This window comes from Prionailurus viverrinus, chromosome E2, assembly GCF_022837055.1.
Source record: "Prionailurus viverrinus isolate Anna chromosome E2, UM_Priviv_1.0, whole genome shotgun sequence".
Taxonomy (NCBI): domain Eukaryota; kingdom Metazoa; phylum Chordata; class Mammalia; order Carnivora; family Felidae; genus Prionailurus; species Prionailurus viverrinus.
Genome location: NC_062575.1, coordinates 55,034,469 through 55,051,829, shown reverse-complemented (window position 1 = coordinate 55,051,829; position 17,361 = coordinate 55,034,469). Strand labels below are relative to the sequence as shown.

Genomic DNA, 17,361 nt, shown 5'->3' with positions numbered 1-17,361 from the left:
GAACACCCAGTGGCTACTGCAATAGTCCAGGCATGAGGGGTGGAGAAGACCTGGGCCAGGTGAAGGCAATGGGGAAAAGGGGTCAGATCTCGGATATCCTTTCAGGGTGGAGCTGCCAGGACTCTCTGAATTACATGCGAGGTGGGAGGCCCAGAGAGGAGTCAAGGACAACTGCAAGATTTGGGGCCTGAACAATGTTTTTTAAGTTTATTTATTTATTTAAGTAATCTCTATGCCCAACATGGGGCTTGAACTCATGACCCTGAGGTCAAGAATCCCACTCTGGCCCTTCCAACTGAGCCCGCCAGGCGCCCCGGGGCCTGAGCGACTTTGAGCTGTGAGGAGAAGCAGGAGCAGGGGGCCCCGCCCCACCTGGAGGCCCCGTACCTTCCACAATGAGCTCGGCCTCACACTGGCCGCCATTGGTCATGACCTGGTAGCGACCCCCATCCTCCAAGGCCACTTCCGAGTAGATGAGAATGTGACGCTTCCCATCCTTCTTGAAGCGGTATCGAGCCTTGAAGGAATCCTCCCGTGTCAATTCCACGCCGTCTTTCATCCTAGGCAGGGGGGACGTGTAGGGGAGAAGTGAGGCACCCACACAGCCCTGGGTTGGATATCAGAGGGGGAGCCAAGGGCCGGACAGACAGTCCTGAGCAGAGGTCAGGGGGGGAAGGGAGGGGCCAGGAGGGGGGAGAGATTAAGGGTGGCAGAAACATCTTGAATAGATGGGTCACAGGTGGAATGATGGGTCACAGGAAGTCACAGGCCACAGGGAGATGCCTTAAGTTCCCGGTGGGAGGTCAAGGGACACAAGAAGGTCACTGGGAGATATCGGAGCAAGGAGGATGACATCACAGAAAGACGTCAAATGGTGTGGCCTCTGTAAATGGTACTTCCCTGCCTGGGAAACTTCTCCCCTCCTACTTCTCTTCTACCTACTCATCATTCAAATCTCAGCTCCCCCGTCACCTTTTCTAGGAAGGCTTCCCTGACTTCTGGAGTCCCTCCTTCCTATTAAAAAGTGGTTACAGCATCAGTTTGTGCTCCTTGGAAACAATCTGTCAAAATAGAACTTTTATATTTATTCATGTGATGACTTGGCTAATGCATGTCTCTGTCTCCCGCACATGCACCCTGGAAGTTTACCAGATTCTAAGGTCCTTGAGGGCAGGCACCATGCTGATATATTTTCTCCCCATTATATCTCCAATATACAGAAGAGTGCCATCATATAACAGGTGCTCAATAAATATTTGTTGGATGAGTGAATGGATGAGGAGATGGGTGAGAGAGTGGATGGATGGATGGATGGATGGATGGATGAACCAATGGGATAGATGGGTCAAGGGTGGATGGATGGATGAACCAATGGGATAGATGGGTCAAGGGTGGATGGATGGATGAACCAATGGGATAGGTGGGTCATGGATGGATGGATGGATGAACCAATGGGATAGGTAGGTCATGGATGGATGGATGGATGGATGGATGGATGGACGGACCAATGGGATAGATGGGTCAAGTGTGGGTGGATGGATGGATGGATGGATGGATGGGTGATGGATACAGGAGTGGACAGACCAAAGGATGGATGATTGGTTGAATGGATGAATAAATGAATCTGAAATAGCATGGATCAGGAAAAGGACCTGGAAGAAGATGAGATGGGTAGAGGTCAGAAGTTCTAGAAAGAGGTCAGGATTTACAGGGAAAGGCTGAGGTCTCCTGGTGACTGTTAAAGCTCCAGAATCCCCAAGAGGGGTCATAAACATCAGAGCTGAGGCAAAGAAGCAGTGGGCACCTGTATGGAGCTCAAGGATCAAGAGTCACCTACCACATGACCTGGGCGCCATCTTCTGACACCTCCACTGACATTTCCACCCGGTCGCCCACAAACACCTGCTGGTCCTCGAGTGGTGTGACAATCAGGACTGGAGGCTCTGTGAGGCACGGGGGAACAGGAGGTCAGTAGTTTCGGGACGCCCTTCAGAGCCCCACTCCCTAAGCTCAGGCCCAGATCTCAGCCTTGCCTTTGACGAAGAGCTCAGTGAAACACTTCTCATCTTTGACAGCGACCTCATAAGCAGCATCGTCTGCCAACGTGCACTTGTTGATGGTGAGAATTCGCTTCTTACCAACGTTCTCAAACACGTACCTGGTGCAAAAATCTTACGTCAGCCTAGAGCCTGGAGGAGATCCCCGCCCCAGGGTAGATCTACCCAGGTCAGATCTCAGGGCAAGTTCTCGGGGCAAGTTCGTCACTCCCTCTCAGAGCTAAATTGTGTGCGAGAAGGACAGATGATCCAGTTTCTAGTGTGTATGTGTTTATTTAGTTAGTTTTGAGAGAGAGAGCGCAAGTGAGTGAGGGCAGAGAGAATCCCATCAGGGGCAGAGAGAGAGACAAACAGACAGACAGACAGACATAAAGAAAGAAAAGCGGGGCTCACCCAAAGCAGGGCACGAGCTCACCTGAAACAGGGCTTGAGCTCACCCAATGTGGGACTCGAACTCATGAACCATGAGATCATGACCTGAGCTGAAGTCAGATGCTTAGCCGACTGAACCACAGAGGCGCCCCAATTTCTAGTATTTAAATAACCACAGCGGAAATCCTAACTGGGCACCCTCCCCCTCCCCCCCATATCCATCCTCCCCTTCCATATAGCAGTGACACACAGCTACCCGCCTAGAGAACTACATTTCCCAGCCTCCTTTGCAGCTGAGCCGGGGCCCCACTGAGCTTGGGCCAATGGAATGCAAGTGGGTACGAGGTGCAAACCTGCTAGGTCATCTCCACCTCTGAGTTGCTTGCTCTGGACTTCTCTCCTTCCCCTTTCCTGTCTGCCAGACACAGATGTACCCATGACCCAGCTTCAATCACGCAGAGGAGGACAATGCCACAAGAAACGGTGTGGCCAAACATGTGGAACCTGAGTCCCTAGAAAATCTCTGAGAGCGAACCCACCAGCCTCGATCAGCTAGAAGTACATTCCTCTCTCATTTACAGTGATGTATCTTAGGGCCTCAGTTACAGCAACTGAAGCTGGACCTTAACTAACTTCACTTTGTGTCTTGTTGATGGGAATCTTAGAAAACACAGCCGGGATGCCTGGCTGGCTCAGTCAGAGAACTTGTAACTCTTGATCTTGGCGGGGGCGCGGGGGTTCATGAGTCTGAACCCCATGTTGGGTATAGAGCTTACTCAAATAATAACTTTAAAAAAACAGCCAAGGAAAAACTAAAAATAGGACCCACCCAAGAGATAACTGTTGCCCACACGGCAGCCTCTGTCTTTCCAATCTCTTAACTATACGTACGTGTATCAACATTTTAGGAAGCAGAAATGGGACCATGCTTCTTCCCATACGCTAATCTTGATCAGGCTCCTGTGTTAGTATATATTTTAGAATCTCTTTTCAGTGACTGCACAGCACTCTAGTAAGGAATTGTACATTTTGGTTTTCCATTTCTCGCTACAGTCGCAAATGCTGTAGTGAACATCCTTGTGACCAACTATGCATAACCATAATTCACTTAGGATCAATACCTTGAATTGTGCAATCTGGATTTTTTTTTTTTTAAGTAATCTTGGGACACCTGGTGGCTCAGTCGGTTAAGCCTCCGAATCTTGATTGTTGGCGCAGGTCATGATCTCACGGTTTGTGAGATCGAGCCCCATGTTGGGCTCTGCGCTGACAACGTTGAGCCTGCTTGGAATTCTCCCTCCCTCTCTCTGCCCCTTCCCTGTGCTTGCTCGCTCTCTCTCTCTCTCTCCCTCTCCCTCTCAAAATGAATAAATAAACGCTTTATTTAAAAATAAAGTAACCTCTGCACCCAATGTGGGGCTTGAACTCACAACCCCAAGATCGAGAGTCAAGCGCCTCACTGACTGAGCCAGCCAGGCACCCTTAGAATTGCACAATCTGGAAGGTTTTTAATACATTGCCCTTTCAGAGATTCAGCAAGTGCCATTCCCACCAGCAGCATCTGTGTACCCATTTCCCCGTGTCATCTCCAGCACTGGGTTTTATCACTTTGTAAAGTCTTTGCCCGTTTGGACAGCAGAAAGACTGTTATTTATTTGCATTACTTCCTTTATTGTTGTTGCTGTCATTTGCAAGGTTGAATGTGTATTCCATGGCATGCTAGCCATTTGGGTTTCTTCGCAACCGAACTTCTGTTTTTATTACCTTTGTCAAATTTTTTTTTAGAGATTGTTTTTAATCTTTTTTTTTAAGGTTTATTTATTTTTGAGACAGAGAGAGACAGAACATGAGCAGAGGAGATGTAGAGAGAGAGGGAGACCCAGAATCCGAAGCAGGCTCCAGCCTCCGAGCTGTCGGCACAGAGCCTGAGGCGGGGCTCGAACTCACGAGCTGTGAGATCACGACCTGAGCCGAAGTCGGACGTTTAACCGACTGAGCCACCCAGGCGCCCCAAGAGATTTTTTTTTTAAAGTAATCTCTACACCCAACGTGGGGCTCGAACTCACAACTCCAAGATCAAGAGTCATGCACTGGGCCGACTGAGCCTGCCAGGCACCCCTCCTTTGTCAATTTTTCTATTGAGGTATTTGCTCTTTTCATATGGATGAGGGGGCGCCCTTTCTGGGTTAACAGTGGCCAGCCTTATTTGTGGGCGCTCTCTGGGACTCAGCTCTTCCCGTGCCCACCCCTGCAAGCGACTGTCCCCCAACACATACTTGCTACTTGGTTTGATCTCCTGGCCGTTCTTGAACCACTTAAGGGGAAGGTCTGGGTCACTGATCTCCACCACCAACTTGATCTTGTTGCCCTTGTCCACTTGGTACGCTGGATCCAGCTTCTTCGTGAAGGCTGGAGATTGAGGGATGCAGGGGGCATGGGGCTCAGAGGTTCTCACTGCCCTGGTTGTCCCCAGAGATACCAGGCCTCCCTCCCCAGACCACAGGCTCTCCAAGGTCAAGGTCAGGAAGCCTCCCATGAACTTAGAGGTGCCTGAGAACAGAGCTCTATTACTCCTGAGATTGGGACCTTCAAGAGAGAGGTCCAGAGCCCAAACATCCAATACCCATGATGCTGGGATCCCTACAGTTAGGGCCCATCTCTCCTCAGAGTAGTGCTGACCTGCACTCTTCTTGACCTCGACCTTGGCCTTCTTGAGCCGCTTCAGCATGCCCCGGAGGTCCGTGATGCCATACTGGAAGGCGATCTTCTCGTACTCACTCTTCTTTGCCCCTTTCAGGAGCTCCCAAATCTCAGGTGGGATGCCTAGGTCATCATCATCTTTCTTCTTTTTCTTCTCCTCCTCAACCACCTCCCTGAGGGTGGGGAGAGCAGGCAGGGCCCCAGGTGGGGGAGGAGGTGAGGCGCTCCCTCCACCTTCTCCACCCATTTGCTGTGCCTCTCTCTCTCTCTCTCTCTCTCTCTCTCTCTCTCTCTCTGGGCCTGGTGTCCCTTATCCTCTCCCACCTGGCCCATCGACTCAGACTCCTCCCTGGCCTCCTGGCCTCCATCCTGCCTCTTCCCCTCCAGCCTGTTCCCCACATGACTCCAGGAGGATATTCCTAATTTCCACATCAGATGCCACACTTTTTTTGTTCACAATTATTCCATGGGTCCCCACTGCCCTCAGGAGGAAGTCCTAGCAGCTCAGCCTGGCGATCACGACCCCACCCACCATGCCCTCACCACCCCCACAACCACCCAACCACGCTACTTGCCTTTTCCTGAACCTTCTGGGCCCCCTCCTGCCCCCTAGCCTTTGCACAGAATGTTTCCCTGCCCGGATGACCCCTCCCTACTTTCTCTTCCTGACGGACTCCTCTTCGGACTACTGCCAAAGTTTCCCTCCTCTGTGAGGCACTCCTGGCCTTCCCAGGCAATGAGTTGCCCTCACTCTGGGTTCTCGCAAGGCCCCTACGGAACCCTCTCTCTGATCACACTAAACAGTCTTGGTCTGTGTCCACGTCTGTTGGACCAGACCCATCTTCCCATATCAATCAGTGACTCAACGTGAGGGACCCAGTCAAACTTCTCTCTGTCCCCTGATCTCAGCCCAGGTAGACAGGAGGCCTCAGAAGATGTTTGCTGAGTGAGAAAGTGAGGAGATCTCTGGAAAGAAGGAAGGAAGGGAAGGGAACAAAGAGAGGAGAGATGAGCGGGGGACCTGGGCGGGGGAAGGACGAACGGATGGGCTAATGAACAGGTGGCTGGCAGGCTAATGGCAGATGGGTGGAGGGACATGTGGGAAGACGGTGGGTAGATGAGTGGCTGCGTGAGTAGATGAATGGACAGATGGGCAGGTAAGGGGATGGATGGATTAGTCAATGGATACGAAGGTAGCTGGTGGGATGGATGGATGAGATTGGTGAATGGGTGGCTGGACCAGTGGATGGATGGGTGTTTGGCGAGGTGAACAGGGGAATGCGTAGGTGAACTGCAGCCTAAGTGAACAGGAAAATGGATGTGAGGACGATGGATTAAAGGGCGGGTAGGCAGGTGAGTCGGTGGGCAGACTGTTGAGTGGGTGTAAGTACGGGTGTAGGCGAATGGTGGACAGGTGCGTAGGCGGATGGACGGACGGCTGGGTGGCTGGGGGATGGGTAGATGGACGAGGTGGCAGAGGGGGGCACAGGGAGTCCAGAGATGGCAGTGGAACCTCACCCACCATCCTTCTCCTTCGTGAGTCCCCATCTCCCCTCTCTATGCCACGTGGGGTGGGCTCACCTCTTCTTCAACAGGCCGCTGAAATCCAGCTCACCCCCATCGTCTGACTTCCCTTCACCCCTGTGGCATTGAGAGTGTGCGTGAACCCCACTGAGGTCCTATGCCCTCAGGCCCACCCTGGGCCCCCACTCCTTGCCTTCCCCGATCCTCCCTTCCCCCGCAGCTTCCCCTCCCAAGGGAGACCCCCCTCTCCCCACCTCTTCCCAGGCTCCAGGATCACTTACGAACGCTTGAAGCTTTCTAGACCTTGCCCAAAGGTATCCTGACGGGGCACTGGGGGGAGGAGATCGGGGAGCAGAAGGTGAGTTGGATGCAAGGCCTGGTCTAAGACCAAGAGCGCCCCTCCGGCCTGCACAACCTCCTCCCAGGCCCCCTTTCTTGGATCAGCGCACTCTCTCACTTGGGCCTGGACACCTCGTTCCCTAGCTGCCACGCACCACACACTCAGCAGCCTGTACCCCCACACGCCCAGGCCAGCACGCTCTTCTCCCAGGCCTGGGCAACCTCATTCCCTGCATCCTCCATATCTAAGCCCCATACACCCTGGGCTGTAGACCCCGGAGCGCGTACACCCTCAGGGGCCCACACATATGCCCCCAAATCTGGGGGCTAAGCTTGTACACCCTCACCTTCAACCTCACTTTCCAAGCCCGTATCGCTACCTTCTCAAGCCTGTGCACTGTGACCCTAGAACCCACTCAAGTCACCTTCTAAGCGTTCGCATGGGGACCCAAAACCTGAACCCTCTCACCCCCAAGCCCACACACCTCCTCGTGTCTCCCCAGTGCTGAAGGCCCTGACCCCTGCATCTGCTTCCTCCTCCCCTGAATCGTACCCCCACATCTACATGCTCTCCTACACCAGGCCGAAACCCCCACCCCGGCCCGACCCTTTGCTCCCCCCCACCCCCCACCAGCGCACCCTCCACATCGATGTTGAAGGCACAGCTGTCGCAGACATCCTTGGCTTTGACCTCAAGGCGGTAATTCCCGCGGTCCCCCAGTACCACCTTCCCAATGTGCAGCTCCACGGTGTACACCTGGGGGCCGGGGCCAGAGGTGTGGGTGCATGTGACTCCCCAGCAGCCTCCCCACCCCCCGCAAGAGCCCACCTCACTACTCCGTCTCCGGGGCCTCACCCTGGCCCCACAGGAGGGACCAGCTGTCCCTTCCCATGCCTGGACAAGCTTGGTCCCTAGGGGACCCACACCCCTGACCCCTGAGACCTTCCTGGAAATGCACACACTGTGCCCAAGCGCACCTGCCCTAACCCACACATCGTCTCCTCCTGCCCCGCACAATCGCCATCCCTCAAAGTCCCATTTGCCACCTATGGGGGCTCCAGGCCTCAGGCCACACGCCTTCTGAGAATCGGGGGCCGCACAACCTCCACCCCTCGCCCACGTGCCCTCACGCCCCCACGGGGTCCTCACATTGCTGGCAGAGTCGTGGGACTCCTTGAAAGAGAATCGGGCCCCGCTCTTGCTGCCCAGTTCCAGCCACTTTCCCTTGAACCACTTGATGGCTGGTTTCCCTGGGAGCTCCTTCCCGTTCACCTTGGCCACGATCACTGCGTCTTTTCCTGGGGGGGGGGGGGGGGGGGGTGGCCAGACGGAAACCATGAGACTCTACAGACAGGACTGTGAAGTTGGGAGCCCCAGCCCCTCCTCCCTCAGACCTGGGAGTCCAGGCCCCCAGGCCCTACTCCCTCAGCCCCGTAGGTCTAGGCCCACCGCCCCATCCTCCCTCAGACCCCGGGAGCCCTGGTCCCCAGCCCCTCCTTCCTCAGACCCTCTCACCATTCTCCACCGACACAGAGTCCGGCTTCTTCAGGAAAAGGCCAGTGGGCTCCTCAGCAGTGGGAGACTGGTCCTCAGGTGGGGCTTCTGCTCAGGAGACAGGATTAGGGGGTCTGAGGCAGGCTGAGGAAGGGGCGGCAGGGCACTTAAGGGGCAGGGCTCAGAGTCCGAGGGACCCTCTGCTCGGATGCCAAAGACCACAGGGCAAAGTAGCTTTTCCTGACGTGGGAAAGACCACGTGTCCCCCTTTGGGCCTCAGTTTCCCCATCTGTGAATTGCAGGGTGGTAGACTGGATTGTTTGAATGGGGCTTGGGGTAGGAAAGGTGTGAAGACGGACCGTGGGATCCAGGGCTGGACAAGACTCAGTAGAATCGGCCAGTTGCTGGGGGCTCGAGGGCCAGGCTGAGGGGGCTGGGCTCTGACCTGGGGGCACTGGGGAGCCACGGAGGGCTGTGAGCAGGGGAGGGTGGGTTACCTCTGGAGGTAGGGCTAAAGGAGAGAGGGCAGGGTGGGCGCTGAGGGGCAAGGGGAGCCTGGGGGATGAAGAGCCACGTTCTGCTGACCCCACAGGAGCATCGTCTCACCTTTGGGGGGCTGTGCAGGCGCCTCCTTAGGGGCCGCTTCCTTCGGGGCTGGTTTGGCCTCGTCTTTGCCTTTGGGGGCCTTTTTGGCCGCTGTGAGGTAAAAGATGTTCACAGTTGAGCAAGAGCTCGGTGCCCTCTTCTTCCAGAACCCAGGAGTCCAGGCCCCCAGGCCCCTCCTCCCTCAGACCCAGAAGTCCAGCCCTTCCAGGTGTAAACTGAGAGTCTCAACGATCAGGTTTCCCCTTGCCCCAGGCAGGCCATGTCCCATCCACCCGGGCCACCAGGCCCTGACCTTTCGGGTCCTGGGGGTATAATTAGCTCTTCCCCTGGGCTGGAAACTGGACACCTGTGCTGACCACAGCATCTTCCGCCCGCCCCTGCCTGCTGGCTCCTGGCTAGCTGCAGTGAAGGGCTGGACCCCCACTCAACAGCCAGGTGGGCCTGGTGCCAGCGGTCTGGGCACCCCAGGAGGAGGGTCCCCTCTGGGGGCTTGCGTCTCTTCTCTTCGGTTCACTTCTTCATACAGAGAAAGCCTCATTTCCGTGTAAACAAATGCCCCCAGTGCCATTCAAAGAAGGGCCCCCAACTGCACGTAGGGCCTCTGGCCCCTGTATGGAGAAAGCCCCCTAACTCCTTCATGGCGAAGCCCCGATTCCTATAGAAAGGAGGTCCCCTCCTTGTCTTGTCCCCTTGTACAGACCAGAGCTCTCCTCATCACGCAGACAGGAACCCCTAATCTCTACACATACAAGGACTTCTTTCCCCTGCAGAGAAAGGACTCAGTCCTCACTCAGAGAAGCGGCGCCGGTCCCCATGGAGAGGAACCCATCCCCAAATGTAGAGGACCCCCGTCACCATGCAAAGACTCCCCAAGTCTACATACACAGCACTCCCATCCCTATGGAGAAAAAGCACTCAAATTCAGAGAATCTCCATCTGTACCCAGAGATCCGCCCCCCAAATCCCCACAGAGAAAGGAACACCCTCACTGCACAGGGAAAGGCACCCCCACCCACACAAGGAAGGGAACCCCTCCCACACGGAGAAGATAATCCCATTCTCCCACACCTACAAAGAGAGGAACCCTTAGTCCCCATTCAGAAAAGAGGACCTCATCTCCACATAGGGGGGGGCAGTTCTGAAAGCCACCTGGTTTCGCCTCAGGCATGTCGGCAGACCTCTTCTCGCTCCTCTGACCACAGCTTTGTCCCTCAGGGCCCTAAGGAGGACAGGTGGGCCCCCAGGGGGAGCCCTTTAAGGAGTCCAGAGACTCCCAGGAGCCTCCGGGAGGCATCAGACTCCCCTCCCCACCCTCCCCTGCTGCCCCACATTCCTTCTGCGTGTTCTAAAGGGTGAGAAATGACATCTGGACCTGGAGGGATGGCTGAATGCCAGGAACCGGTACCGGGGCAGTGGAGGGGGCTGAGGTTCAGACACCTGGGTCCCAGGATGAGGGTGCTGGAGGCGAGGACTCCCAAGTCTGACGGAGGAGGGCCCGGGGGCCTGGACTTCTGTGTCTGGGGCTCAGATTCTTGGCTCCAGAAAAATGGAGGAGGATGAGGCCCTGCCCTCCTGAGTCCTAGGAGGCGGGAGAGGAAGGGGCTGGGGTCTAAAATGGGTGAGGGCTTGGAGCCAGAACTCCGCCATGGGGGCAAAGGGGATAAGAAGGTCTAGAAAGCCATTCTTAGTATCTGCAAGTCAGGCGTTTTCGGGAAACCGGAGCTGGGAGGGAGGGTCCGGTTTCCCAGCGTAGGCAGGACGGCTGCGGGGGGTGGGGGGAGGTCTCCGTGCCCGCAGGGAGGGCACTGAGGCTTGGGGACTCTGGAGTCCCGCCTCTGGGCGAGAGCACATCCCAAGGCCTGGGGCCGCGGCCACCTGGGACCCCGGACTGTCTGCTGCCCCCCCTGGGACCGCGCCCGGCCGGCTGCGGTTCCCGGAGCGGGCGCGGCGGGCACCGGACGCGGGGGAGGGGGCGAGTGCCCCCAGCGGGGTGGGTGGGGAGACCGGGAAGGCCCTGGAGGGCTGCCCGGACGTTGGCGCCCTTCCCGGCAGGGGGACCTGTGGCTTTCAGAATGGGGGTGGTGTGGCTGGACGCCGGATGGGGGGAGGTGAAGGAGGCAAGGAGGAGAGGATTGGGGGAGGCGAGGGTCTTTGAGGGGCAGGAGGTGTTATGGAGAGGAAGGAGAGGTGTGAGAGGGAGAAGGGTGTGGGGATTGGAGTTAAGACGGAGGACGGGAGGGGAAATAACTCGGTGAGAGAGCAGGTTCGAGGGAAGACGAGTCGCTCCCGATTTTCTTCCTGTCCATCTCTCCCCTCCCCCCTTTTCCAAAAGCCCCGGCATGCCGGAAACTGCCCCGCCTCCAGGGAGCGCCAAGCCAACCGGAGACAGCCTCCATGTGACGTCACGCGTTCCCAGGCAGACTACCACACCGCTCTGTGGGCCCAGCTAGGTGGTGTAGAGCCGGGAGCCACAGGGGGGGTCGCTGTCCCCAGGAGTCTCCAGCCCTGCCCTGCCTGCCGCAGGGCTGTATCCAGTGAGAGGTGGGCAGAGACACAGAGAAGGAGGACATAAATTCAGACGGGGAGACAGAGACCTCGATGGAAAGGGACGCAGGGAGAACTCCAATCGTCAAAAAGAGAGGGAGACAGGGGCGCCTGGCTGGTTCAGTCGGAAGAACATGCGACTCTCGATTTGGAGATTGTTAGTTCGAGCCCCACGTTAGGGGTACAGATTACTTACAAATAAATATATATATATAAGAAAAAGAAAAAAGAAAGAAAGAGAGAGTGAGAGGGAGACAAAAATTGAACCGAACCACCAGCGCCTGCGTCTCAAGCCCTTTATCGCGGCCTTCAAAGCTCAGCCTGGTCCGGCTCTCACTGCCTTTTCCATCTCTTCTCATCTTCCACCTCGCTGCCACAGCGGCTCTGAAGGTCAGCAGGCCTAGGCGGACAGACAGCATTGCTGTCCTTAACAAAGGGTCCTAGGAGGTCTGTCTATCTTGATTTTTTTAAATTTTATTTTATTCCACATTTTGGGGGTGGTAGATAATAGTCTTTGCAAAAGGTACCTCATTTGCAGGAGGAGGCCCTGGGGACATTCTGTCCCTAGCACTCCCCTCCCACCCTGCCCCCGTTCCAGGAGTGGGGGGTGCTGTCCTTTTGAGGGCAGGTCCCAGCCTGGGCCCTGCTACCAGCAGCTGTGTGCCCCATAGGGACCTCTTCCCTCTCTGGGTCCTTGAAGCTCCTTTGTCCTCCTCCTCCTGGATGTCAGTGAATGAATGGGTGGTGGGGTGGATTTCCAGAAGATGTATCAAAGGCTCAGCATGACTGCAAGGGACTTTTTCTATCTTCCTCCTTCTCTCCCCTTTCACACAAGGGACAAACTGAGGCCCAGAAGCAAGTCTTTCACCCTAGATTTCCCCCAGCCGCGAAGCCTCCAGGACCTGGGACTCTGACGTCCTAGCCCACGGTCTGTGGCACCCCCGGAGGGTTCCAATCAGAGCTCCCACAGTGCACCCAAGCTTCACACCTCCTTGGGTTCACACCAGGGGTCAAAATGCAAATGGTTGGGGGCCAACAGGTGACTGAGAAAAGCCACTGGGGTATGACAGCCCGGGGTGGCAGGGACTGGGGCCAACTGGGGAACAGAAGCCCCATTAGGAGTGGCTGCCACCCTCCTCCAGCCTCTCTGCACCGCAAAGCAGCCCGCTGTTGCCTGTTGCCGCGTTGTGCAAAGTTTTAGTGAAGGATCAGGCAAAATCTCCCTCACAGTGAACTACAGAAACCACCACCAGAGATCTGATCTGCCCCAAAGGGAGCCGGAAGGGTGGGGGTGGGGTACCAACTTGTGACCTCTGGTTAGAGATGACATGGGGAGGGCTGCCAAGATCACCCAGAAATCAGTTGAGTGGCCAGAATGCTCCCTAGCCTGGTCCTCCAGAGGGCATCCCAGGAAGGGAAGGGTCCCTGTGAGAACTCAGGTCTGCTGCTGGGGTCCCCAAAGGGGCATAGCAGATGGAGAATCCCAGGGAGGCCCCCAGATGTGATTGCAGGATCCCAGATAGATAAGGGTATCCCAGAGGCGGCCTGGACAAGACAAGGTCCACTGAGGTCCCCTCTAAGCCTGACCAGGATGTTTTTAGACATGACCAAAGGATCCCAGAGGCACCCTCGATGTGATTAGAGAATTCCAGACACAAGGAAGTGACAGTACGGCGGTTCCAGAGAATTAGGAGATTGCAAGATGACAAAGGTCATCATTTAGGGGGACTGGTAGGACAAGAGAGTCACAGATGGGCATAGAGATCTGAGACTTGATGAAGGGTTTCCGCAAGGCCCCCAGACCTAAGTAGGAGATCTCAGATCTGACAAGAGGGACTCAGGCATGAGAAAGGGATCCCAGAGAGACCCTCGACAAGGCACCCCCCCTCCCTGTGTGACCATCCGTGGGCTCTCCCTTCCCAGATGAGATTAAGGGATCTCAGACACACAAGGGGGCTCAGAGGGGTCCCAGGCTTGGTTGGAGGATCTCAGACACCACAAGGGGATCCCAGAGAAGCTCTTGGGAATCTGGAAGCACTGTCCTGCCCCTCCCCTCCACACAGACACACAGTATGGTCCTCTATGTGTCGCATAACCCAGACATGAGGATCCTGGGGATCCTAGACATGACAAGGAAATCCCAGAGGGGCCCCAGACACGATGGGGGAGGGGTGGTGTCCCAGAGGGGCCCTGGGCAGGGCTTAGGGATTATAGCAGCCCCCCTCCCCCCAGTGTGGGGAATCCACAGGTGCCGTGACCTAGGGTGTGGGGACGCCAACGTGACACAGGCGTGGAGCCCCTGACAGCCCCCACTGGGCTCAGGCCCGGCGGGCGGCCGGCAGCAGCGCACTGTCAAACTGGTAGGTGAGCTTGCGCTTGACCTTGCGGATCTCGCCGGTCTTGGCGTAGTTGCGTAGGGCGCGCGCCAGCTTCTGGTAGGTCATGCGCTTGCGGTTGCCCTTCTGCTGGCCCCAGCGGCGCGCCAGGAGCTCCTTGTGCTTGGAGGAGAATTGGAAGACCCCGGCGCCCGGCTCCACCCACCACACGCAGTGGCGCATGTCTCCGCGCGTCAGGAGCCCCAGCAGGAACTGGTACAGGCGGAGCTTCTTGCGGGCCCCTGTTGGGGGGCGGGGGGAGCCGGGGGGGTTGGGGGGGTGCGTTAGGGGAGGTATCCCTTGGGCCCCGCCCCCACACCCACCCCAGTTCAAACCCCCGCCTCAACCCGAGCCCCAACAAGCCTCAGTCTCCAGGCCAGGAGAACTGGGGCGACGGAGGTGGCTGGCGTCTGCCTGCCTCCAGTGCGGCGTCCCCGCCCACCCCAGGCAACCTGCTCTCCTCCCTGAAGCTGTTATCCCTGAAGCTGTTGCTTTGCTCTGTCCCTCCTATAGGTGAATCTGTGAAATGGGCTGACAGCGCTCCTCAAAGGGTTATATAAACAGGGAGCTGACTGGTGGCGAAGAGATCCGGAGTGGGTTTGAATTCACCTAGCCGTTTCTGGGCCCCTGAGGGACTGGGATCCTGGAAGAGACCAGGGGGTCTGACTCTGGGGCTCCTACAAGCAGCAAGGGCTCCACAAGCTGGAGACGGGGTGGGGGGGGGGGTTCATAGCAGGGCACTGGGTACAAGAACCCCAGGTCTGGTCTGCTATTTCCCAGCAGTGACCTTGAGGTGGTGACTTAACCTCTCTCTGAGCTGGAGCCTCCTCAGCTATAAATGAACCGTTCGTGTGTGTGTGTGTGTGTGTGTGTGTGTGTGTGTGTGGTGGTGACTTAACCTCTCTCTGAGCTGGAGCCTCCTCAGCTATAAATGAACCGTTCGTGTGTGTGTGTGTGTGTGTGTGTGTGTGTGTGTGTGTGTGTGTTTTACTTTTACAAACCTTTGTGAAGCACTTAGTGCTGTGAGCTCGTTTAATCACTGTAACACTAGGAGTTGGGCCCGCTGCCGCTGCTGCCCATTTTACAGAAGGGAAACTGAGACCCAGATAGGGAAAGTAACTAAGATCCTAATTTCCCAGGAGTTGAGCATAATGCACGTCAGGCGCCTGGGCGGAAGCAGGGGCCGAATAGCCGGGTGTTGATATGATTATTTCTGTTGCTATTGTGTCACTCATAAGGGTGAAGTCTTACTGACTGCTCACTCTGTGCCAAGAGCTGCTCTCACTCACCTGGGTTATCCCACTTAATCTCCCCGACCCCCAGGAAGAAACACTTCCTGCCATCCCCATTGTAGATAGGAAACCGAGGCAAAGAGAGGTAGAGTCATTTGCCCAGGGCCACACAGACAGCCAAGGGTGGACCCGGGAACGGCCCTCAACGCTGGAGGACGTAGTAAGCGCTTGGGAAGCCAAGCCATGCTTCCTTTAGCTCCCTCCCCCATCTGTGTCCGGAGCCCCCCCAACCCCACTTGCTCCTACATACCTGCCTCAGATCCCCTCCCCTCGGGGCCAGCCATGAGGGCCTCGTCCGACTCGCTGTCTGAAACCTCCAGGGTGGGACTATCCAGCAGGAGATCCTCCTCCTCCGACAGCACAGGGCTGGGGTAGGGGGCATATGCCGGGGGGCCCACGGTCTGCAAAAGGTCAGGGTCACCTGCAGTCCAGGGGCCCCCTTCCCTCCCTCCCTCTGCTGTCTTCCCTCAGCTTTCTCCTCGTGGGTCCCCACTGTGTCCCCCCCTCCCCCCACACCCTCTTGACGGCCTGCACTCCGGCCTCGGTTCAGATCTCCAAGGCATGGCCAAGGGATGCCCGGGCCGCCTCCACGAAAGCGTGCCCAACACTGAGAATGGCACTCTACGCCGCCCCTCGGTCAGAGCCCGTGCCTCTGTTGGCTGGTCTGTGCAGGGGAGTGATAATGGCACTTAACCTCAGAGGCTTGTTAGAGGTCTTCACATACTGCTTGGCACCTGCTAAACCTCAATCAAATGATGGTGATGTTAATTGTGTCCCTGCCCCTCACCTGGCTGGTGAATTCCTCCGTGGGGTACGCTGGGAAGCTGGGCCCTGGGGCCTCTAGGCTGGGGGCCGGGTCGAGGCTCCCCATGGGGCTGTAGGTCGAGGGTCCGTAACAGAGCTGGACTCCCTGGGGGTGGCCGAAGTTGGCCACAGCTGGGTTGAAGGCTTCATACGAGGCGGCTGGGACAGCTGGACTGAGGTCCCAGCCCCACAGGGAGTCTGGGGGAGGGCACTGAGTCAGAAGCCAAGTCTGGCCTCAGCCCCTCCCACTCGAAGCCCCCTGCACAGAGGGGCCATTGTGGGCCATGCAAATCTCGGACCCCAGAATTTGCATGAGCAAGAGGCTGGGTGAGAAAAGGAAGGGGAGGAGGCCTGGAGACCTGGGCTAACCTTGTCCTGCCGAACTAGGTGACATCCTCCCCTGGGACTCAGCTCCCCCATCTGTGAATTGGGCCCAAGGTCCAGGTCAGGGGGTTGGCTAGGCCAGGGCCACTCACCAGAAGCCCCCTCTGAGTCAGGGTAGCTGGGGTGCTTGCAGCTGTCCAGGTCGTAGAAGACGCCATCTGGGTACTGATGGGGTCGGGGGGAAGAAGAGGGGTCATCCCAGCCTTCGGGGAGCCCCCAACCCCCATTCTGGGCCAGCGGGAAGATTCTGACAGGGACGGGGGAGAGGAAGGAAGAGGCTGGGAGAAGGAGAGAAAGAGACACAGAGAAAGAAGAACACAAGAGACACAGAGACCAGGCACCAGAGACAGGGGCAGAGAGAGACATGCAGAGATGCCGGAAGAGGGAACAGAAGCACACAGCAGGAACACACAGAATGACACAAACACCACACACAGAAGGAAAGATACAGGCAGAGACCCACAGAAACACAGAGACGCGGGGTCTCAGAGAGGCACACAACTGTCAGCACCCTCTAAAGACTGTGGGCTCCCAGGAACCCCAACACCTGGGGCAAGTGTGGAAGAATTCCCCCAGGCTTGCCTGTCCCAGGGCCGGAAGTGTTTTTTACAGAGGCAAAGAAAGTCTGACGGTTCTTTTATCCACCTCCGTATCACTCTGATCCATCCCAAGAATCATGTGTTGCTTTAGCAACGAGAGTAAAGACCAAAGCTGGACACACGCCATCCCAAGGTAGCAGCAGTCTCACGCCTAGGTATTCCCCCCAGGGGACTGAAAACGTACGTCCACCCAATAGCCTTGTTCAAGAACAATCAGAGCAGCTTTTCAAATAGCTCCCAGTGAGAAACAGCCCAAGTGCCACGGACAGG

At 56.7% G+C, this 17,361-nt stretch overlaps 1 protein-coding gene across 8 annotated transcripts in view; it reads right to left on the bottom strand.

Annotated features, from left to right (window-relative positions):
- LOC125152781 (myosin-binding protein C, fast-type) overlaps window positions 1-17,361 on the bottom strand; it is a 34,233-nt gene that overhangs the window by 14,950 nt on the left and 1,922 nt on the right. For 2 of the 8 annotated variants that reach the window (XM_047835147.1, XM_047835146.1), the window contains 16 exons: window positions 16,585-16,657; window positions 16,092-16,306; window positions 15,555-15,705; window positions 11,910-12,037; window positions 10,243-10,312; window positions 9,094-9,183; window positions 8,509-8,595; window positions 8,143-8,291; window positions 7,632-7,749; window positions 6,935-6,983; window positions 6,711-6,770; window positions 5,109-5,302; window positions 4,706-4,838; window positions 2,034-2,158; window positions 1,838-1,943; window positions 388-560 (listed from right to left, as the gene is read on the bottom strand). In XM_047835147.1, coding sequence (XP_047691103.1) covers window positions 388-560; window positions 1,838-1,943; window positions 2,034-2,158; window positions 4,706-4,838; window positions 5,109-5,302; window positions 6,711-6,770; window positions 6,935-6,983; window positions 7,632-7,749; window positions 8,143-8,291; window positions 8,509-8,595; window positions 9,094-9,183; window positions 10,243-10,312; window positions 11,910-12,037; window positions 15,555-15,705; window positions 16,092-16,306; window positions 16,585-16,657 — 1,921 coding nt within the window. Of the gene's footprint in view, window positions 1-387; window positions 561-1,837; window positions 1,944-2,033; window positions 2,159-4,705; window positions 4,839-5,108; window positions 5,303-6,710; window positions 6,771-6,934; window positions 6,984-7,631; window positions 7,750-8,142; window positions 8,292-8,508; window positions 8,596-9,093; window positions 9,184-10,242; window positions 10,313-11,909; window positions 12,038-12,091; window positions 14,255-15,554; window positions 15,706-16,091; window positions 16,307-16,477; window positions 16,658-17,361 lie in introns of those variants that run through there. The other 6 variants (XM_047835151.1, XM_047835150.1, XM_047835148.1 and 3 more) reach the window with 5 other exon arrangements.